The sequence below is a fragment of the Anolis carolinensis genome, chromosome 2, assembly GCF_035594765.1.
Source record: "Anolis carolinensis isolate JA03-04 chromosome 2, rAnoCar3.1.pri, whole genome shotgun sequence".
Taxonomy (NCBI): Eukaryota; Metazoa; Chordata; class Lepidosauria; order Squamata; family Dactyloidae; genus Anolis; species Anolis carolinensis.
This window is the reverse complement of record NC_085842.1, coordinates 128,875,430-128,900,242: the sequence shown is the minus strand read 5'-3', so window position 1 is coordinate 128,900,242 and position 24,813 is coordinate 128,875,430. Positions and strand designations below refer to the sequence as shown.

Genomic DNA, 24,813 nt, shown 5'->3' with positions numbered 1-24,813 from the left:
ACATAGGCAGTTTATCAATGTAACCAGAATTTATGTTTGCTCTCTGCTAGCTATTTTACAGAATCCTTCAATTGAAATGTACATTTCTATGTTTCCATTCTCCTTGGATGGAGCACACAAGTGAAACATCATCCAGGATCTGAGATCCTGTTGAGACCTTCACAACACAATGGAATTCTTCCTAATCATTAGCGACCCACATCCACTACATAACATAACGTAACAAACATTACATGAATTAGCATGAGGTGCTTTTTGATGCACAAAGGCTGAAGCAACTTCTTCAAACTTCATGTCATAATGTCTGCACCAGGATCTGCATTTACTTTCTCCACCCAGGAAACTAATCTGAATAATTCCCTAATTAGAGTTGGTCCCATATAAACACACCAAATTGTAGTGAGAATCTGAATAATTGCCTTGTGCCAAGGTCTCTTTGTGTTTATTTTCTCCATTTCCAAAGGTCATCCAGGAAATTAGATTAGATTTGGTCCTATGCAAACATATTAGGTTGAACAGATAATCCAAAGATTATTATTCTAATAGGAGTAAAAGGTACAATTGCACAGCCCAACAACAACAACAACAACCTTGGTGACTTGTTTTTAAGGCCTGTTCCTGGGGTTATTTGGGGCACTGATTCAGAAAATTGCATCAGCTCTAGTTTCTTAGATATGGTTATCAGGATTTTCTATGGGTGCACAGATAGCGACAGGTAAATGTCATATGTTCTGTAGCTCAAAAACTAAAGCTGATAGGGGAAAATCGATGCCATTTTTAAATCAGCAGCTCAAATACAGGCAGTCCCCAGGTTACAAACATTCAAATTACAAACAACTCATAGTTAAGAACGGGCTGAGACAACAGGAAGTGAGAGAAATCTACTCCTAGGAAGGGAAATTCACTTCTGAAAGAGTTATCATGGGAGAAAGGTGTCTCCACCGAAGCTTTAGCATCAATCCTTGTTTCCACAACATTCTAAATTTTTTAACACTGAGTTATCACAGGGACAGAAAGTGAGGTGAAACCTTCTGAATAAGGGCATGGCTGGCTGGCTGGAGCTACACTAAAAATATACCTGTTCTGACTTACATACAAATTCAACTTAAGAACAAACCTACAGAACCTATCCTGATCGTAACTTGGGCACTGCCTGTATATCGAGAAACAGGGCTAACATTAGAGGCACCAAAATGTGTGTTGGCCAGTGTTATCAAAAAGCTGGTACTAGGAGGCAAGAGCCAAATATTTTGAGATACAAATCAAATTACTGCATTCCAACGGAGTCTGCCGGAACCTATCATATGCCACAAGGCTACTTCTGGAGTTCTGTTGGGCTCCATCCTGGCAATATGCTGGCACCATGCCAGCAGCATACTAAGAGGGAGCCCATATCCTCATTCAGGGTGACTACCTTTATCTTCGTTGAAGAAGCTGGGGACAGTGGGGAAACATTGGGGAATGGCAGCCCACGACCAGTCACAATAAGGGGACAAAGCTGTGTGCTGCCCCAGAGTTTCTCACGCTACCTCCATGTGAGGAGGGCAATAGTATAAGGCAGGAATTTAAATTGTATGGGATGCCTGTGCCTTCCCACCTTTCCACTGGAAGCTGTTTTTTATCATCAAAGCAAGAATCAGCCTCCCCTTTAATGTTAGTGAGATAGAATCACTTATTCTGATGTATGTATGCTCATATAAATATCAAATAGTGTCCTAATCATTGGCAGTTAGATTCCCATCTTTCTAAGTACTTTGTCATCAACAAGTGAAATTGCAGGATTTGTCTAAGCAAATTGAATTCTTCTTTAGCATTTACGTCCACACAGTCTCCATAGCAATAGGATAGGCATGGTTACTGCAAGCTATGTTAAAATGGCATCTCTGTGTTGTGCAATTTTACAATAGGAATAGTGGTATTTTAACATCCACCAATAAGCTGAAGAAAGGAAGAGCAAAATAAAGGAGAAGAGAATTTTGACCAACTTCCAAGACTCTCTGCCACTCTCTCTCTTGGAACTGTCCACCAGTTTTTATTAGGTTAAATCACCAAATTACAAACTGGTCAGTATTGCAAGCATTACAGACAAAACCATACATCAATGTAAAAATAGGAGTACAACAAAAAAAAGTACCACAGGCAAAATGGCACTTTATTACATAGGATCTCCAACAATACGTCTTAAATCTATCTGTATTATGGTAATGCTGCTGAGCCTGCTAGTTTAATAGTCTATATTGAGACTAGTGAGTATCAATATGGGAACTGCCATCATGGTTGGTAAATTCTCCATCTGGAAATGAATTGAAACTTAAATGGGAAAATATTCATCCCTGTGTTAACTTGGCAAAGTCTATATATAGCCAGAGTGGAGTAGTAGCTTAAGTGTTGAGCTACAACTCTGGAGACGAGGGTTTGAATTCCTGTCAGCCATGGAAACTCACTGGATGACCTTGGGCAAGTCACATTCTCTTAATCTCAGAAGAAAGCAAAGGCTAAATCCTGTCTTAATTTTACCAAGAAAGCACTGTGATAGGTTTACCTTAGGATCACCATAAATAGGAAATGGCTTGAAGGTGCACAACAATAACTATATTGGTTTCAGATCCCATGTTGCAGAGATCAGTTTCCTAGTACAGAACAGGGTTTGAAACACTCCCTTTCCGCTCCCAGTTAAGCCTAACCTAGGAGTGTAGGAATATACACATTCTCTTTGATCCATGCAAGAGCATTGCAATACATGTTACATGCTTGAGAGCAGGCATGAATATATACAATTTCTTGTCTTCATCCATCTACCTCCCACAGAGTTACAGTTATTTTACTGTCAACATTGCTCACTCGTGCCCTTCCGGCTAACTGTAAAATGTTAGGGCAAAAATGTTTTCATTATTTTTTCTAATTGTTCTTTTGATCTCTTCAAGTCACTTAAAACAGATACCCACACCTTTTCACAGCTTCTGCTTCCATTATGACGTAATTTCCTATGAAAGAACACAACCTTAGGGGAAGTAGTTGAGTATTTTTAAAAAGAAATAACTTAACCTACTTTTCTCTCCACCCCTTCTCTCTGCTGCTTCATGCCTCCTTCTCTGTCAATGCAATTCTAACCTGTCAGAAGCTTTTCTCCCTTTGCCCCACCCAATATCTCCATATTTTAGTCCTAATCCTTTTATACACCTCAATAGTTGATTCATCACTACATCTTCTTCCTCCTTCCTTTCCAAAACTCTGCCACTCACTTTTCAACAACCCAAAGCTTCCTTGTGACCTTTCCCTAGTATGTATGTGTGAGTGCATGTGATCTTCTCTTCACCTAAATCAGTTATTGGTTTTCTCTTCTGGTTCTTGGCACAGCTATTGAAATGTTCACTTACTCAATGGAAGGGACTTAGGGATTTTGCAGTGATTGAGAGTAGAAAAGTGGTAGACAATATACCATATAACATTCCTAATTAATCAGTGGGGATAAAATAGTTTAGGTGTCAGTTTATTCAGCTGGCTTTGCTATGCTAAAATTTCAATAAATATGTCACTGTAATTAAGAAAAAAGTTGGGGAGAAATCGGGGACAAATGATGACATGCATTCAGGAAACAGCAGCAATGAAAAATGAAGTGCTTCAAAGATGTATTGGTAAGTAGAATATAGTATTTGTAATTGAGATATTCAGATGGAGGAATGTATGTAGCCTCATTTTTAAGATGCTTTATCCATTCTCAGGTGGTTTCTACAAAGAAACTATAATGCACTTTAAAGCTAGTTCGAAGGCAAGGTGTCTGCAAAACGTACAACCCCAATGTACACATCAGTGCACATCAAGCCAGAAACAGTGCATTTAAAAATACTCACTAGAAAGTCTGGAACAAGCCAAAAAGTGAGTTGCAACATATCAGAGTATGTCCAGTATAGGGCTCAAAATTGGAACCAGAAGATATGGAGTGCTAGCACTGAAGCACTTTAAAAACGTGGAAACACAGCTAGCTGGAAGATACTTCCCTTGGAGAGAAACCACGTTATTCCTCTTGCTTTCCACCCATTTGTTCTAATTTCCTTTGACTTGCTGTGATTCAGCAGTGATCCTAAATTGACATGGATATGCAGTGCATCTCAAAAATTAGTTAAGAAAAAAAACACATTTTCCAGTGGCTGTCCAGCCACAAATGCTGGGATTCCTGGATTTGGTTTGATCCACATTTAGCAGATACTGTGGCCACCATCCCAGTCTCAAACTGCTTCTTGGGGTGTTTATGTAGGCACTGCACAGAAAACCCAGTTCTTTTTCGTCCACTTTCAAACTGGATTATAGTGTCTGTCTAGAATTAACCCTTGTTTTCATGCCACAAAGAATAAAAACAAGTATCTGTAGTATGCTGAAGGTGGAGGAGACCAATATTCTATGCATAGACATCTGTCAGGTTCTCAAAGGGCTTGAAGAGGAATTAAGGATCACCTTTACTTTACTGCTTTACTAATGGAGGAGCTTCATTGGGGGAGGTGTTTCAAATTGAAAATACTATTGTATCTATCTGCTCTCTGATGCTTGTCTAGTACTTCAGATGTGATTCTACCCTTCCCTTATGGTTTCTGCATTTCTATATTGCCAAGGTAGCCATGCTGCTCCTAAGACAAATGCTAAAATCCTTGCTAAGTGCGCATCCAAGACTGATTAAAATTCCAATAAATCCCAGATTTTTTCTTCCAGTCTTTCCAATTTTATTTTGAAGATCTGCACACATTTTGTTTATGCCAAAATATTTTCCATCAACTTGCAGTATGACCAGAGATTTTTTATACCTCAGGTCAGTTTATTTTAACCCAGTATAAAATCAGAAAGAACGAGAACAAAACCTGGGACTTTTCAATCAGTCTGAATGTTGCTGTAGGTCGATTGAAAGGTCACAAAATATTGTGCAAGCATTTGAAAAACTCAAAAGTGTATAATTCTTTGTGGCCTCTGATTTGACCTAAGAAAAATAATTTTGGTAATAGTGATTTTAGGCATAAATCTCGACTAGGGTAAAACCAATGAGTCAATTCCTGAATGTAAGTAAACATTAATGTAAATCATACTGATTCGGTGATTCTACTGTAGCTAGAACTAGCAGTTATATAGCACTTAATATTTTTATTTAGATTATAAAAACTCGAGCAGTGGCAAATATTAATAATTCAATCCTCAGATGCCTCTTTCTACTACATTATGATAGCTCCCCTCCTACTTTTTTTTTGGGGGGGGGGGGTCTCTTCGTAACTCTTTTTTCCAGTGATCAATTCCAATGTTGATGTTGGAGTAGGAGTGGGATGTTACATTTCTAATATTTCTAATACCTCAGATAATGAGAAATAGATTATATGCTTTTGGAGATTTTTTATATCCAAACATTATATGCACAAAGTAAGAGTTCTCACTGTGGCATACTTTGATAGCTATACCAGTCTCACTATATTAATCAACATGTAATGACTTAAATTTTGAAAACCTTCAAACTAAGTAGCAGTTGCAGAAGAGAAAATGGAAGGTGGAAAAACAAAGCGAGTTAAAAGACTTAATGAATGCGTACAAGAACAATTGCAAGTTATTTCTTAAAATATAATTAAATCTGGTGAGTAAAAAGTGCATAGAAATGTCTTCTTCTTCGTTGTCTCTGTGAATCACACAACTGGATGTTCTGCACCTGTTCAGAGCGTCCTTGGGACCTTCTAGAATTTCTTGGCAGAAGATCCTTAGTGGTAACCTCACCCATTCTCCCAAGTGCATATCAGGCATTTGTTGCTGCCCCTGTCCTGACATCCTTTACATCCATGCTACAGTAGCTCCTAGGGACCTTTGTTATCGGCTCAATTTCTTTCTTTGAAGTCTTTGCACACATTTCTTTCTTTCTTCACTAGTTTTTGCCCACTTGGGATAGCTTATCTTAGAGCCAAGAATATTTTGTGTTTCAAAGGTTTGGAGAGTCCCCTTAATCACTTCGCTCTTTGTCTGTCTGGTTCGGTCAGATGAAATGAGTCATGACATCCACCATGTGTTCCAGATGTTGCGAGCAGTGCAACGGGTCCCTACCTGACATGGACAGGCATTGCAAGTGCCTTGTATGCCTGGTGCGGTCCTTCGTATATTGCCAGACTTCCATGCCTCATGAGCAAAAAACCGAGAGGTCTGTCTGAGATCTTTTCTTTACCAAACGGCATTATTGCCACCTTTTCCAATATCAAATCTGACAGCAGCCAGCCTGTCAAATTTGAAGAGTGGGCACTCTTCAGTTTCAGACATCCCTTTCACCTCCAGTACAAAGCCTGTTCCTACATCTACATCATCCATGAGAGCATCTGTTAAACATTCCTCTGATGAGGCAGGTTCATCATAGTCCAAGAAGTCTAAAACTTCTTCCCACCTAGCCTCTCACAAGCCTAGGCAGGAGACTGGTGCAAAGAAAAAAATATTTGAAATCATGGAATTGTTCCCTATTGAGAGCTTGACTCAATCCTACAGAGATTAGAGGGGCCATGGATTTGTGCATCTGAACAGGATCATTCTCCTCCAGTATTGCAGGCCCAGGCAGAAGGCCATTCTGAAGGAGAGACTGTGGACTCTTCACCACATGTTTTGGAGCATCCCCCAACTTCTATCCCATTTGGAGTTGTGCCATCTCAAAGGTATATTGTTACAGTTGAACTGGAGTTGGAGTCATCTACCCATAACCAGACCCAACCAAATAACATACCATAATTTCCTCCCAAGACAGGGTTTGGGAGGAAAGATCCCACGAACTGAGATGATGCTCCACCACGTGTCCTGCCACATAGTATCTGTTACAAGTACTGTAAGGACTTTAGATTGGGTCCTCCAACACCTCCCCAAGGCCCACATCCTTATTACATAGACATCACCTAGATTCTCCTTCAAGATGGGGTCAAGACATCTGATTGGTGTATGAGGACTGATATTATGAATCGCATTCTCCTCCAGTGTCCGAAGTGGAGTCTTTTGCATTGTTGAGCTATTGTCATCCGGATGGCTCTCCCAAACATTGGGTCTGTCTGATTGATGCCCCATTGCCAACGGATGATTTGAGAGCTTTTATGGATCAAGTTCCTTGGATGGCAGATGCTTTGGGTCTGGAGGTTAAGCAATCAACTGAAATCATTGATAACCCACTATAATGAGATGTCCAAAAGGTGCCCCTCCATCAACTTTCCTCCCATTTTTGCCTCATCTCCTACAAGTATTGAAATTGTCCTGGATAACACCATCTTCAGTACTACAGGATCAATAATAGGGACTTACCATGGTTGTCCCCCCATCCAAAGACGAATTTGATAACAGTTGGTGAGGCTCAAACTAGGTCCTCCCAGAAGCTTCACTCAGCTCTGGCGGATTGCGAGGGGAAGAAGCTTAATGCCATGAGGAGGAAACCTTATTTGGGATCCACTCTCTTCACACGCATTGCAATCTACAGCGCCTGCATGGAGAACTATCAGCACTATTTTGCGAATTCAGTGGCACTCTTTTTGATAAGTTAGACAGCGAGGACAGGAAATCTTTGGCAACCTTTTGCTAGGAGGTCATCTTCCTTCCACCTCATCTATTCCAGCTGGCAAAGCACACAGCAGATACAATTGGAAAGATGCTGTCCCATGCTGCATCCGTACGTTGCCACACTTAATTGCAGTCATCTGGGCTATCATCCTCTACCAGAGCTGTCATCATGGATGATATTTGATGATGTAATTATGTTTAATGAAGACATGGATTCAAAATTAAAACACAACCAAGAACTTCAAACAGCTGAAAATAAATATGGCCTGGCAGCAAAGACCTCATGTATGCGTTTTCGAATCAGACAGTATCAAAATTACTCCTACTGTAGCCGGTCTACCTTGTCTCTATACTGACCAAAGGTTAGATCTTTTGATCAGTTCCTGTCTGCCCAAAGAAAACAGTCTTCCTCTCAGCAACGATGCCAACCTTGTTCAAAACTAGTGGATGCACAGCTTCATAAGAACTGACTGCAAGCACTTCAAGCCAATGCTTTTGCATTGCCCATCCAGTCAACTCACAACAGGACAGGTTACCCCACTATTTATGGACAGATTTGCTCAATATGCCCATGTCTGGTCAAGAATAACCACAGACTGTTGGGGAAAGATCCACAAAACATAGCCTGCAGCTCTGGTTCTTCAGGAGATTGACATCAGTCGAGGCAGATCTTCAGACTCAATGCTTTTTTTCTGTTGCTTGTAATCCCCCAAAGAGACAGTGATCTCTGACCAATCATGGACTTCAAGACTGTCAACAATTTCATCAGACTGAAGTGTTTCTGGATGGTGACTGTTGCCTCAATCCTACTACTTCTTTGTCGAGGAGGGTAGTTTGCCATCCTCAATCTCAAAGGTGTGTATTTCTGTATTTTAGTGTATCCAGAGTACCGACAGTACTTTATATCCTGCATCAGACACAACAGCTTTCAGTTTTGAATCCTGCCTTTTGGCTTGGCAGCGGCATCATGAGTATTCACCAAATGTGTGGCACATATCTTCTCATCCACTATCTTTTCATCTATCCTTACCTCGATGACTGGCTGCTGGTTGCATACTGAAAACCATGGTTACTACAAAACATATACACAAAACTGCAGAAAGCTGTCTTCCACTGCCAAAAACACAAAAGTATGCATTTCACCCTTCTTGGTCACCTAGCTTTGGCCACAGCTGTGACTGTTTCCAAGACTTCATATGCCACCTCTGCAAATCATGGTTCCTACATCACTTCAATTCCATGAGAGAATCACAGTTGAAGCATCTCACCATCATGTCTCTGACAAATTAGGGTTCACTTTGTCTCCATAAAGACTTTCAAAATGAAATGTGGATACAATTAGACTATGTTATGAACTGGTTGGAAGGACTCCATCTTCTCAAATTTGAGCACATACTACAAGGATCACATAGACATCTACAGCTTTTATTAAGGATATTCCTCCAGAGACAATTTTCAGTGCTGTTATTTGGAGCAACCCTTTTACATTCATCTCACACTATAGACTGGACTCTAGATATGTTGCCGACACAACTTTTAGTAGAACAGTATTAGTCTGTGTGTCTTAAATTCACTACTTTATCCTGGTTTATTTCATTCAAGGGGTTTATTATTAATGGATCCCAACAAGGGCAGTTCACTGTAACTGTTGTAGCAGTAAAGTGTTGTTCTGCAACTGTTTTTATATGTCTTGATGTTGTTTATAAAACCATTTACCTCAAATTCAAACTGTTTTAGCTTCAATTTGTAGCATCATGACAGTCATCTTTTACAGATATTTGCCATGTGTTTTTGCCACATGTTCTTCTAGATGGCTGTGTCTTTTCTGTATATTTTAATGGGCTCAGCCCAATTCAATAAAGTGTTATGTATGTGCTAATTAACAAACCATGTGTTTACACCATGAATCATTTCTTAATGCAAGCTTTATTACTGCTCATTTACTAAAAGTTTATATTTTTCTAAATTGACTCTTGGGTGCCATGACTCCTTCCATCAGTGCTCCTTAGTTTACTAGTCACCCAGTTGTGTGATTCACAGTGAATATGAAGAAGAAGGACAGGTTGCTTACCTATAACTGTATTTCATCTGTGGTCATCTATGAATTTGCACAACCCCGCCCATCCTCCCCTCTGGTGGTTATGTCACCCTCAGTCACTCTGGCTGCACCTGTGGCCAAAGGAACTGTGGGGGCAGCAATCAGCACCTTATATGCACTTGGGATAATGGGCCGGGTTACCGCGAAAAACTTTTCTGCCTAGAAATTCTAGACAGTTCCGAGGATGCTCTTTGCAGGCACAGAACAGTTGTGTGAATTCACAGATGACCACTCAAAGAAATACAGTTACAGGTAAGCAACCTGTCCTTCTCAAGTAGAAGAGAATACTATAAACAGTATTAAAAGGAAGAATATTCCAAACATGGGGAGAAGCAGGTTAGATGACTCAAAAATAAGAGAATAATTTTTGCTTAAACAGAATGAAATAAGACAGAGTGTGTGTTTTGATCCAGTATAAAATATTGGTCCAGAACATATAATCTGTTCTTGTTTAAGTCACAAACATTTTATCTTTGGTATAACTTAGCATACTAAAGTTAGCATAGTGTACTGTCTTTAATATAGCATACTAAAGAAAAATTGAAAAATCAGAAAAGTTAAACAAAACATCGGAGCACAAGAAGCAAGCAAAAAACCCCACCAAGAGTTAAGCATGTCAGTGCAAATTTGACTGAACCATGCAAGCAGATAAAAACTTATCTTCAGGCTGAGGAAAATATAAAATACTACAAGAAAACACTGGAGGAAAAGTTGATTAAGCCTTTAAATTTCAAACAAATCATCAAAGGCTACATGAAATATGAGAGCCCGTATAGATAGGAGAAATTTGTTAAATTTAAATATACAATTTCCTATTTAAGTGATGGCTTAGCATACAAGAAGAATATTATGAAATGACTGGGATAAACATACTTTTGGCAGAATTAAAAACAAAAAGACATTTTCATGTAGACGATGGTTTGGTGAAATAACAATACTGAGAGCTCTAGAACTGCTTTCTGTGATAAACGCCTTATGAGCATCCTGGAAAACACTTTATGGCACAATTATCCAAATTACCCAAATCACTTTGGAAAATACTGTACAATGATAGTTAGATAAAAAAAGGGAGGCACGCATGGTGCTGTTGTATTTGATCTTGCTTTGACACTGGTGTGTTCAAAAGTATATTCATCCTGCTACAGACATCTAGCAATACAAATTTACTGTGTCAGATGGTGAATTCCTGTGCCTGACATCCAGATGTGAGACTTCAGGTCTCAAATTTGTTCACAACACCAAGTGTCCCCTGTTCTTCTTAGAGCAGATTGGGGTCAAGAGTCTCTTGGCAATGCTTTTCTGCAAAGATGATCTTGATCTCTCTCTTTTTCCATTTTTTCCATTACTTTTAAGAGAAGGGGTTGAATTGTCTAGGCACAGATCCAACACCATTCTAAGAGTGCCCTGATAGCTGAAATAGCTATGATTTGGCCAGTTTTTTCAGCTGTTGAAAGGCAGTTTCATGCATCCAAGCTACTTGCACACTCTCACAGTCAAATTCTCCACCTGGAACTTCACATGCTGCCGCTCACATCATAGAAATTAACATCTTGCTTTCTCCTCAACTCCGAGGTGTATTCTTGACTTCATGCAAGAACTCCACTAGAAGATCTTATCATTAAAAATGGAAAAGATTTTGTTTGTTTGCCACATCAAGGTCTGATTCCTCTTCTCCATCTTCATTTGCATTTTCGCTAACACCCAAAAGAATGAAGCTTGGCTTTCTCTTCCCTCCAGGTTTACCTGGCTGCAGTTGTAGCCAACCAACAAGCCACTCTACCCATTCCTTCCTTGTTCTTGGATTCTGTAATAAAGAAGTTTGTTAAAGATCTACATCATCTTTATCCTTTAGTGACACCACCTGTTCCACCATGGACATTGTCACTAGTACTTCCTCAACTTACGCGTGGCCCATTTGAATCTCTGGCAACAGATGATGAACAACTGCTTACCTGCAAAGCCATGCTCCTTGTAGTTACCACCTCTGAGAGACATGCGGGCAAGTTGGCCAGTTTAAGGTGTGATGTGCTCTTCCAGGTTTTTCATCAGAACAGAGTTGCCCCCCTCCCAGATGTCACTTTTTTCCAAAGATGGTTTCATACTTTCATCTGAACCAAAATAATATTCTTCAAATGTTTTATCCACAGCCATATTCCCATCGGGGAAAGTGTTTTCATAGCCTAGATATATGTTAGGTCTTTACTTACTCTGTTCCTCATATTACTCTATTCTGAAAGTCCAAAAGGCTGTTCATTTGTTGTAGTGGTGGTCCAAAAAGGGGACTCCAAGTGTCTTCTCGGAGACGTTCCAAATGTGTTATTGAAGGCTTTCATGGCCGGAATCACTGGGTTGCTGTGAGCTTTCCAGGCTGTATGTCCATGTTCCAGAAGCATTCTTTCCTGACATTTCACCCACATCTATGACAGGCATCATCAGAGGATTCCTGCCATAGATATGGGCAAAACGTCAGGAGAGAATGCTCCTCATTCTTGACCCTTTGAGAATTCCTGGAATCCACTCAAAGCGTCTCCGAACCCTCACCCCATCTGTATAAATAAAAGCTGGCTAGTTGATTTGGAGCCACTTCACAGCAATAACACAGAGATTTCTTAGCAATTCTTCTGATTTTTTTCCCCAATGCATTTGACCTCTTTATGAGTTTTAGTTGTGTTGTGTCTTGCTTTATTTGTACATTCAAACATCAAACTACTGCAATACATTTCTGGTAGAAAAACGTTACATTATCGATTGATTCAGGTGCTTTTATTGGTTTTCAAGTAGGTAAGTGCTTGTATTTTTTTTACAAAAAAATATTTGCTTTATTTTGTACTCTGGGTTATGAAAGATAAACTCAATTATTTTCATATTCCTGTGTGATTTTCTTTTAGGCATGGTTCACTGATTTCATTTAGGTACTTTGAAGAAAAAATATGTTACGTTTGAAAAGGAAGACAAACCACCAGCTCACTCCATTACTTCACCAGATGCATAAATGACCAAAAAAGATAACCAAGCAATGCACTCAATTGTTTTTTGTCAGAAGAGCTTTCCACAAAAGAAACCATTTCTGAATCTGCGGTGCCACCTCAATCATTGTTTGCAAAACATGACAGACATGGGACATTGGGGAAAAGACTCCCCAATACAAAACAAAAATATGAAGAAAGTTACTTGAATATGGAATTCACAGAAACAAATGATGGTTGGCTTCTCTGTGATTCACGGAAATGTGTTGACCAACCGTTCAATGTTTCCTGCTAAACTGTGGCGTCATTTTGAGAGAAAGCATCCCGAGTTGAAAGATGAACTGTATAATTTTTTTCAAGAGGAAATTCCATGAAATTTTGGCTTCACAGAACACTATAACACTTTCTAAAACCAATAATGAAGCTGTACTGGGAGCTTCTTACGTAATAAGTTACTGTGTAGCTCAAGTTGCTAAAGGTCATGCCATTGCAGAGATTCTGATTAAACCCTGTACAGTCAATATTGTCAAGTGTTTGCTTAACGAAAAAGCTGTTAAGTTAGTCTCCAGCATTCCTCTGCCAAGTAGCACCATTGCTAGATGAATCAGTGATATGGCTGATGATGTGAAAGAGACACTTATCAGTCACATCATCAGCATCATCAACAGCGCATCATTCGCAATACAAATGGATGAATCTACTGAAGTCACTGGGTTGGCAGTTTTAATAGTATTTGTTCATTATGTTTACTTACAAAGCTATCAAGAGGACCTTCTTCTTTGCAGAGCACTACCAACCAACATTCAGGGGATGAAATATTTAATCTTTTGAATTAATTATTCTCATCAAATGATATACAATGGGAAAACTGTGCAGATATATGTGTGACAAAATTATCCCTTTTAAATTTTTTTGTGGTCCTGTCTTGGGATATGGTGAATTGAAATGCAGCAAGTGCACTCAAGAACAGCCATTACTGGTCAATCATTTCTCCTTTATTTCTTCAAAGCATGCAAGATTCAAGAGGGTAAACACCACATGCACACGCACACATACCACACAATCCATGCCGAAAAAGGTCGTCGGGCAGAGGAATTATCTGCAGCTCATTCCTGCTGTAGGGATTAGTTTGGAAGACCTTCATATAGAGTATTGTTTACAGCATTCCTTCTTTTTGTCACCTTGGTCTAACAGTTCTCCATTTACAGCATTTCTTGTTGTTTTCATTGTTCCTGTCCTATCTCAGGTTACCTTTGCCCAGCATTCCTGTGTTTAAGCCAAAAGGATCCCAGTTTATCAGTTTTTCTTTATTCACTTGCCAGGTCTCCAATCCCATAATGCATTTTGTTCAACTCCATCTTCTATGGATTTCTTCAACCTTTCCAGGTCCATTCATACTAAACCCATCTGTTTTACATTCACTGATAGTGCAAAAGCAGTGATGGGTCACAATGCTAGAGCTATTGCCAAAATTAAAGGTAAGGCAAAAAATGTACCAGCAGCCATTATGTTCTTCATAGATACATGCTAGCCTCGGGAAAAATGCCTTCTGGGCTTATAATAGTATTGAATGAGGCTAAAAATAATAGATTATATAAAATCACAACCTCGTAAATGAAGGCTCTTCAAACTAATGTGTGAAAATTTGAGATGGCACCACGAGTCCCTCCTGCTGCACACTGAAGTAAAGGGGTTGTCTCGAAGAAAAACATTGACATGTTTGATGTAGCTGCATGCAGAGATAGCAGCATTTTTGGTGGACCATAATGCTCTATTGACAACAGTTTTAAATAATGAAGACTAGCTGTGCAAACTGGAGTATTTGGACAACATTTTTTGCAAAATGAATTAAATGAATCTATCATTGCCAGAACAAAATTGCCACAGTTTTTGATCGAAATGTGAAAATGTCTTCTTTTAATAGGAAACTTAGTATCAGTGGAGTGCGTGGAAATGGAAGATATCAATTGCTTCCCTCTTACAAAAAACATCTTGAATTAAAATAACATCAAAATTCAAGAAAAATACTGCCGCATTTTGAAGCTTTGAAATACACATTTGAACATTATTTTCCAACAGCAAAAGAGAAGGTGCTTAATGTCTTTGAATGGTTACTAAATGTACTCGGCATGAACAAAAACCAACCAGTTTAAACTCAGAGGAATACAAATCTTCACAGATTTGACATCTCACAGCAAACTAAAAATAGCATTATAAAACCAGTCTACCAGAGTTTTGACTGCATTTACAAGATGAATTCAAAGTCTTGTCTGAGAAAGCAAAATTAGTATTGCTGCTTTTTCAACTACATATCTCTGTGAAGTGGAATTCTCTGCCTATACAGGTACCAAAACAAAATACAGAAGCCACTTAAATGCAAAACCAAACATTTGACTACAATTATTGTAAATTGAACCTAAAATAAGAAAACTGTGCAAAAAATGAAACCTTAGTTAATGTTAACGTATAATGTTTATTTGTTATTTTATGTTATCTCTTAATTTAGATCTACTGTTACACTACAGTGCACTCTAGTTCTGTTGTAATGCAAATGGTGTGATTTATTGCACTTGGTAAGCATTTTTATATGTGGCCAAGTTTTGTCAATATCATGCTAAGTGGTGGTAGTTGAGAAGAAATTGAGATATTATGGATATCATTGCATGGACATTGCACAATTGTTTAAATATCTCTTTACATTACTCCTAAACACCATTAACTTGTAAAACATAGAGTAGGCCTAAGGGCAGAGGCGGTCCAACCATAAGGCGAAATAGGCATTTGCCTGTGGCGCCATCGTCCCGGGGGCACCATCGTCCTGGGAGGATCATAGAATCATAGAATAGTAGAGTTGGAAGAGACCTCATGGGCCATCCAGTCCAACCCCCTGCCAAGAAGCAGGAAATCGCATTCAAAGCACCCCCGACAGATGGCCATCCAGCCTCTGCTTAAAAGCCTCCAAGGAAGGAGCCTCCACCACGGCCCCGGGGAGAGAGTTCCACTGTCGAACAGCTCTCACAGTGAGGAAGTTCTTCCTGATGTTCAGGTGGAATCTCCTTTCCTGTAGTTTGAAGCCATTGTTCCGTGTCCTAGTCTGCAGGGCAGCAGAAAACAAGCTTGCTCCCTCTTCCCTATGACTTCCCTTCACATATTTGTACATGGCTATCATGTCTCCTCTCAGCCTTCTCTTCTGCAGGCTAAACATGCCCAGCTCTTTAAGCCGCTCCTCATAGGGCTTGTTCTCCAGACCCTTAATCAGGAGGGCACCACTCTCCACCTCCTTCTCTTTCGGGCCTTCCAGCGGCCGCGCTGGGCCTTCCGGTCAGCGCAGACCCACCTTCGCACCACGCAAGCCCACCTTTGGGGCCTTCAGAGATTGTGAGGTCTGTAGGAACTTGGAAGCTAGGTATGTGGGGTTTATATATCTGTAGAAGGTCCAGGGTGGGAGAAAGAACTTTTCTTTGAAGCAGGTGTGAATGTTGTAATTAATCACCTTGATTAGCATTTAATGGCCCTGTGGCTTCAAGGTCTGGCTTCTTCTTGCCTGGGAGAATCTTTTTTTGGGAGGAGTTAGCTGTCCCTGATTGTTTACTGTCTGGATTTCTTCTGTTTTCAGAGTGTTGTTCTTTATTTATTGTCCTGATTTTAGAGGGGTTTTTTTAATACTGAGGGCTATCTGGGTTATCTAAGTCCACACTGCCCTATATCCCTGTTCAATGTTTAGTGCTAAATTTGCAAATATAGTAATTCCTACATAACATTACCATGTATTGAACTGCTTTTTCTATTGATTTGTTGTAAAACATGATGTTTTGGTGCTTAATTTTTAAAATCATAATGTAATTTGATGTTTTATAGGCTTTTCCTTTATACTTCCTTATTATCCAACATTTTCGCTTATCCAACGCTTTTATTTTTCAGTGATTGGTTTGGGGGGGTGCCAAAATTCTGTTCGCCTACACTTGAAAAATACCTAGGGCCGGCTCTGCCTAAGGGGCTCCACCATAAACATTGATTCAACAAAGGGCTTTGCAAATCAAAAATATTGGGAACCACTGATCTAGATTATCAACTGCATTGCACATCTAGAAACTGATGAAAGTTTTGAATGAGCTGTTCTGTTCCCCCATGACCTACTTTCTCTTCACACTGGGAATTTTTGCCCCGTTTTGCTGCTTTGTCTTGTGGCAAGAATGGGGCTGCCCTGAGCCATCACATGACGTGCAACAGGCCCCGCCCAAATTCCTCCCAAAGTGGGGTGGAAGCTCCGAAAGGTGCTTCCTCCTCCACTACAGGGAGGAAAGTGTAGTCCATCAAGCTACCCACACTTTCCTCCCTTTTCCCCCTATGATGGGGGAAAGGGTGGCAGGGCAATGCACATTGCCACCCTTTCTCCCATCTGATGGGGACAGGGTGCCAATGCACCCTGTCCCACCTCCATCATATGATGGAGGAAGGGAGGAAGGTATGCAAGGCGTCATAAGCCACCCTGCATGGCTTGCCTTTCACCGGCAATTGCTGTGTGAAGAGGTCCTTAGTCTAGCTTCTTTTAATAAGTCTTAAGAGTTTGTGTGAGGAACAGAGACCACTAGGAAGAAGAACAGGTTGCTTACCTATAACTGTAGTTCTTCAAGTGTCATCTGTACTCTCACACAAACTCACCCTATCTCCCCTCTTTCTTTAGCAGACTTTAGAATCGAAGGGACAGTAGCTTAGCAGGATGGGACATGCATGAGCACAAAACATATTTCTGTGATGGCACAGATAACCACTCAAAGAACTACAATTACAAGTAAGCAATCAGTTCATATCTTGGATATAAGAAATATTCAAAATATTGGAACCACATGAGTACATTATGTGGTTCAAGAATGAAAATCATATTTTTCACAACATTTGGATTATATCTTCCACTTTTTTGAAGGTACAAACTATTCAAGTAGATTCTGCAAGTAGTTCCTGAGACAAAATTATGCCACATTTATATCTGTGTTTAATATACATAATTTTTCATGTGTTCTAATTAATAAACACATTAGAATTAGTTTTCTTCCATCATGATGTGACCATGGGTATGTTTCCATGTGTTGAATCTAATTTATACATCTATGAAATCTCCACCAAAGTGCAGAAACACCATTTCTTAAGTTTTCATCAGTTCATCTTTATGTAACAGTGGCAGGAGAGTATGCAAGCTAGTGATTAGTAAAACTTCAAATCTGTACATATTTACTAAGAAGAAAGACTCTTGATTTTCACTGAGACTTACATCATGATTTATGAGTGTAGGATTGTACTTTGAATAAGCCAGAGAAGCAAAACAAAAAGCAGTGGAGCTAAATGGAAACACAGTGGAATGAAGAGAGAACATTGGGTTCAAAATCAAATATATAAAAGTCTGCAAATAAATAATTGACCTATTATCACAGAGGTATTCATGTTTAAGGCTGCAGTTGTGTGCAGCCTTAAATTGATCAGCGCATGTGTGTATCAGTATTACAGACTGACTAGTAGTGGCTTTCTATAGTTTTCTCCATCAGCTGCTACTTGATTATTCCAGCTGAAGATGACAGGGATTATTCATGGCATACTTTGTATGTGAAACATGTGCTGTGATGCTCATGCCCTACCACCATCAGAATGCCAAAGAGCTGGATGGTTTGACCATACATTGCCAACTGGTACACTCAAATTCCACTTTAATAGCAAGCATCATGGTAATTGCCATATGGATATATCTCTAGTCTACCTTGGCCACTAGGTGTAATAAATTTTTACAAGGAAAAAGAAATTACATTTAGAACATTTTCTATTCCAGTGGGGACAACTCTCCCCAAGAAGAAGCTTGTCAAAGAAGAAAATATTGATTGCAATTGAAATATGATCCGGTATTGTGTGTTTTGCATGCATAGTATGCTAGATAATTGCCTTGCATTGAAAAAAAACAATTATATCTTGTTATTGGGCAGTTCTTCAGAAAGGAGGTCAAAGTATCCATATCTTAAAAATATAACTATGCTGAATTCTCAGTGAATTGCAACCTTAAATTCTGAAACATCACAAAAGAGAATATGGCATCATTTTAATCTCAAACAGTAATCCAGGGTTCATATCATGGGGTGATTAGAAAGTCCATATTATGGCTGGAGAAGGGTTATCTGTGAATACAATAGTTTTGTGTGAGTTTCAAGAAGGAATGCCAGTGGAGTTGTTTAAAAGCTGCTGCAGACATAGAGGAGCAGCTACTGCCAAACTAGGCCACAGCAAACTGTAAAAATGTCTATTATGTTGATTTTTTATATTATATTTGCTTTTAAGAGGGAAATGCATAGAGTTGTCTGAACAATAGAGCCTAGTACAGCCAAAGGTTTCATTAGCCAGCTTTAAAACAAAGTACAGTAGAGTCTCACTTATCCAACACTTGCTTATCCAACGTTCTGGATTATCCAACGCATTTTTGTAGTCAATGTTTTCAATATATCGTGATATTTTGGTGCTAAATTCGTAAATACAGTAATTACTACAAAGCATTACTGCATATTGAACTACTTTTTCTGTTAAATTTGTTATATAACATGATGTTTTGGTGCTTAATTTGTAAAATCATAACCTAATTTAATGTTTAATAGGCTTTTCCTTAATCCCTCCTTATTATCCAACATATTCACTTATCCAACATTCTGCCAGCCCGTTTATGTTGGATAAGTGAGACTCTACTGTATAAGCAAGTGGCTGGGTTTCAGAAATCCTATATTATTTTAGGCTTGATGAAAAGAGGGTGGAAAGATAGAAGATTTTACAAAGTGTATGCAGCTTAAGTTAAATGGATTTTAGTCTAAAGGTTTTGATGACAAGATCCACAAGTCCCATTCCTAGCTGTGCCATTTCTATATCTGTGCCTCTGTTTTCAAATATCCATATAGTAAAATAATGTGTTTTATTTTTAACACCTGCAATAGTTTTCCCCTATGCAGTTTCTTGTTCCTGTTTTATTATTCCATATTTTTCCTATCAGTTACTATTATCCATGCATCCACAGATTCAATTACCTGTGGCATGAGTTGTCCAGAAAACCTCCTGAAATCAGTACATTGTGAATGTTGTGACACATGAAAATTACAGAAAAAAATCAGATTCAACAGCAAGTGAAAGTTAGAATTTCCATAGATCGAATTCATTATTCAAATGTCAGTTTTTCTATAAATACCTGCACATCATTTATGGGATTTTAATCTTTATTCTGGTGTTCATTGAAATGTTTAAAGTTAATGCAAGAAAATCTTGAAAATGTTGACTAAAATCTTATTGATTAGTTCCTACTAGAACAAATCAATTGAATCCATTGTTGAATGTTGAGTGAGCATGTAAACACATCTTATTGATTTAATAAAGCTACTGTAGTTGGAACTAACAATAAAATTTAAGCCACTGAGCAGAGCATGTATGAAAAGGAAGTGAAAGGAAAATACATAAACTGTTGCTACATTGAGAACTGACAACATCTGTAGAAATAGAATAAGAGTAGCTCCCATAACATCCAACATTTTGCAGATAGAAAGTAGGGCACACGTGCTTTAGCAACATCAGAGTTTAATCAAAAGTGTGTGGCCAGGCATCAAGAAGCTGACATTATTATTGACAAATAACACAGCGAGCTACTATTGTAGACAGAGAAACCATGGAATTTTTGTGCTGAGTTTGGGAAAGCCTGAAAAATGGAAAGGGACAATGGGATGTGAAAGGCACTGCCTTCTTTTGTTAACCTAGTGCAAATTATTTTGAACTTTGAATTCTGTTTGCAGCAATTAAAATAAACCAAGGAGGAAAGTGAGGGGAGAGAGAAAACTTGACTTTTAAAGGCAGAAAGTGGAACCATAGAAGATTAACCATGTTTGTCTGTATCAAACGATGACATTTTGAGAGTATGGGCTCCAGTGTAGCACTATTTGAAAATAGAAATATTTCACAGTAGAAATAGGAGTATCACACCTTGAGTGGCACACTTACAAAGGAGTTACCAATACTTTTTGGGTGTGCTGGCTATTCAATCGATAGTTTTCAACCTTTGTTCCTCCAAATGTTTGAGGTTTCAGCACCCAAAATTCCTGGATATTGACCACACTGCCTGTGGTTCTGGGAATTAAACTCCAAAATATTTGGAAGACCAGAGATTGAGAACTACGGTATTTAATAGAATCATAATGTTGCTTTCCTTAGGCACATTAATCAGTTGTTATTGGGCATAGTCATACTGTAACTTTTCCCTTGCTTCTTTAGTTATTATATGACATACTCTTATACTAAGTGCTACCAAAATTTTGGGGAGTAGCCTCTGAGAGAAGCAACCACCTGATCTGCCAAAGTGATGTGACTATTGAGTTCTGACTGCAAACCAAAACTATAAATGTCAACAGGTGCTCTAGGTGACCTGCCAAAATGTCTTAAGAACCAATTTATAATCGCTAGTATGAAAAAAGTTCTAGGAGCAAAATATGACCCTCATCTGGTCTAGAAAATTACTCTACACATGTCCAGAAAGAAAAAATTGACTCTCCCAGATCCTCTTGACAGCTGATACTGATGTATGTGAAAGTAAAGGAATTGACACATCAATCTGTGGCCTAATGATTGGATAGAGACATAGAGACACAGGCAGCATTCTTACAGATTACCAAAAAGGAGGAGATGCTGAGTACATACAGAGACAGCATAGAGCAGTGGTTCTCAACCAGTGGGTCTCCAGTTGTTTTGACCTTCAACTCCCAGAAATCCTAACAGCTGGTAAACTGGCTGGGATTTCTGGGAATTGTAGGCCAAAACACCTGGGGCCTCACAGGTTGAGAACCACTGGCATAGAGGGACATCTGTTCAGTGCTCACTCAAGGTGAATTCACAAGATTAACGGGTTTTCTGGACAACAGGTTCCTGTAGAATCTTCCTGCTCACCTGATCATTACCTGAATGTGTGTCTCCTTCTTTCTCTCCCACTTTCTTCTCTGTTTCAATCTCACCTATTGTCATTCTGTGTGCCTCTGTTCAATAACATCCACTTAACTATCCCACAAGACCCTGATCGCCTAACCCCCATTGTCATTGGTCTGCAGCCTATCTCAGCTAATGCACTAGCAGGTCAAGCCCCACCCTGAGCATCTTGTGTGATCTCCAGCCCATGGCCTTGGCTCAGAGGAATGGCACATGGCCCATAGTCTGTCAATTTCATTTCTTTCTTTTCTACCTTAAGGGCGCACCCATTTTTTGCACCAAGAGCCCACAATCCGGACCTCTCCCTTTAGAGCAATCTATACCAGAGCTATGAATGAGTCTCAATGTGTCTCTGTGGATGCCTTTGCATTGTGCTGTGATGCATGCTGCATGCTCTTTTTGCATGCTTCTAGTCTTGCACACTTGATAATAACCTGCTCTGTTGAATGGTTGCAGTGCATTCTCCTTAGACCCCGTCCCTGTACTGCTGTGTCTGCTGCTATCTTGGAAAGGTGGAATTTTGCTTTGTTTTGTTTATTTATTTTTCACTTTTTTCTTTGCTATATATTCGAAGAATGAACTCTTGAGGAGAACTCTGTGAACGTTAACCCCTTGAACAGGATTCATTCCAGAGAGGATGGTGTCACTTAAAGTCTAGGGAATAGAATCAGTCTCCCAACTTTGCAGGAAGAGTGATCTTGCAAGGAAAATTGGAGTTCTTGATTCCTTCTCATGGTAGAAGAGAACAGAAGCCTGGTAGTTGCTTTTCAACTGAACTACAATGTACACATCTTCTCAGGAAGCCTTTTGGGGGATTGCCCTCTCCTTTGCAAAAAAAAAAAATCAAGAAAATGAAGAAAGGAAAATATTGATGATCCGGCAGACTAATCCTGACCATATTTACTTGGAAGCAAGCCCCAGTTACTTCTGTGAGATGAACATGGAAGCAGCACGTTTAGGATTAGCACCCGAGTTTAGCTATTTTGTGGGAGAGCAATCTAATCATGTTTCCTTGAAATGGATGCAATATTTATGATACTTGTGTGTAGTAGAGACTGAGTGAAAGAAAAGTGAGGTGGAGCAAGAACAGTGTGTTACTTACTTACAAATAGTGCAATCATACTTGATCTACATGACCCTGAATGAGAGAACATTAGACTACTAGTAGTAGGACATAAAGTCCCTGACCCCAGAGTTCTCCTCAAGAGCCTTAGGTTCATCTGTGCATGACAAACTGGGAGGTTGTAGGGTCATAAAATGATACCTTTCTGCTTGGATTTCTCCAGAGATTACTTCGTATGGACCTGCCTGTGGCAGATGATAATACAGTCCATTTCAATTCCACTCTCATGGCATTGATCCGGACTGCACTTGACATCAAGATTGCCAAAGGTAAGTATCGCCTTCATACGATAAATCCAGCTAGAGAGAATTATCTCTTATCTGACAGATTATCTAATTCTGTGAAATGAGAGTGGATTAAGGAAAGCCCATCTTAAACTACTGTAGTACATGCTGTATGGGATACTTAAACTGAAAGAAGAGCATGTTGCAAACTCAAAGTTCATGGAGCAGATACTCCACATCCGACAGACGAATGCAGCTGAGAAGGCTTTCTGGTACTCAACTTGTCCAAATACCATCTACATGAGGGAACCAACTCTTTAAGAGTCATCAGGAGCAGAGCTAAGGGATCTGAAGTATGTTTAGAACAGAGGTGCATCCCTCCAGATGCTAGACTGTCGCTCCTATCAGCCTAGGCAATGGTGAGGCAGAAAATTGAGTTGTGGTCCGGCAACATTTGGAGGCTTTACATTTATGTGTTGAGACGTTCTTGTCATTGTTTAAGGTTTCTTGGTTCCTAGGCTGAAATTTTGGCAGTGCAGCTTGTTGAAGCCGTTTACCTAAGTTTTGCTATAATGTACTCCATGTTTCCCAGTAAGGCTCTTTTTGGCAAGTAGAAAATTAGAGGTTTAGAGAGAGAATTGTGCTTTGAGTTGTCAGCTTGCTCACTACATATCAGTATGCAGTTCTATATACATAGATGGAATATTGGCACCAGAATGAAATTATCCATCATGCCTAAGAGTACCAGGCCAGTTTAGGGAATCAGAGCAGAGTACAGGGCATGTACAGCACTGTCTTAGGAAAGAATCACTCAGGGAGAACAACCAATGAACTGCTGGCCTCTCCCTGTATTTGATGTCTCATATCTACTTGCCTCTACCTACTTCTAAAGCCAGCTTTGAGTAGGGAACAGTTGTAAATGCCAACTCAAAACTTTGGAGTGTTTACAGTTCAGGAAGAAATTATCATCAGCTGTGATAATAATAACACTGCAGTGGCTTTTTTCATTTCCAATATTAAACATGAATCAGCAAAAGCAACAAAAATGTTAATATTCAGAGGGGCAGGGATAGCAATCAAAAGCACACATGCCTATTACTTATCTCTTATTCCTGGGTTGCATCTTCTAGGAGGAGCTGACAAACAGCAGATGGATTCAGAGCTGAGGAAGGAGATGATGGCAATCTGGCCCAACCTGTCCCAGAAAACGCTGGATCTCTTGGTAACTCCTCATAAATGTAAGAGCTGCCCTGCCTATGTTGACATTTTTATCACACTGAATTCACTTGTGGACACTTCTGTTTACTACTACAAAGCCATCTGCCTAATGGAGAGAATTGTACTATTTCCACATTTAACCATATTTTTACAACAGATGACACTATAGGTCATTGGGTGCTGTTCTGAGTTTAAATTGTTGCTTTATATACTAGTGGTTTTATTTTGTATTGTACTGTGTGTTTATTTTATGTGTTGTTTTAGGCACCTTGTGCCATATGTAAGCCACCCCGAGTCTCTTCAGGGAGATGGAAGTGGGGTACAAAAATAAAGTTATTATCATAAAGTTATTATTCCAAATTGACAATAATTATGCTAACTGGCAGGCATCAGTGACAATATCCATGTTCAAAAGAAGTATAGGCTACTGAAAAGACACATGATACATTATTGTAGTTACCTCTTACAGATATGTTCTCCTACTTCTGGAGTTGGGCAACCTTCAGAGATCTGGTAGCTACATCAACCCCCTATGACTATGGGGACTGCCTCCACACCTTCATACCACAAATTGTTTTATTCTTCTTTTTCTCATCATTTTATTTCCTCTTTTCTTTGGGTATACAAAATAGTCATGCTGTCTAGAGGATATAATTGGTCATT

At 39.3% G+C, this 24,813-nt stretch overlaps 1 protein-coding gene across 14 annotated transcripts in view; it reads left to right on the top strand.

Moving 5' to 3' along the window:
• Window positions 1–24,813, top strand: part of cacna1a (calcium voltage-gated channel subunit alpha1 A) — a 389,802-nt gene that overhangs the window by 322,420 nt on the left and 42,569 nt on the right. For all 14 annotated transcript variants that reach the window (XR_010003865.1, XM_062973920.1, XM_062973922.1 and 11 more), the window contains 2 exons: window positions 22,872–22,977; window positions 24,063–24,170. Coding sequence is in view for 13 of the 14 variants with exons in the window: in XM_062973920.1 (XP_062829990.1) it covers window positions 22,872–22,977; window positions 24,063–24,170 (214 nt within the window). In the remaining variant the exon portion in view is untranslated. The remainder of the gene's footprint in view (window positions 1–22,871; window positions 22,978–24,062; window positions 24,171–24,813) is intronic.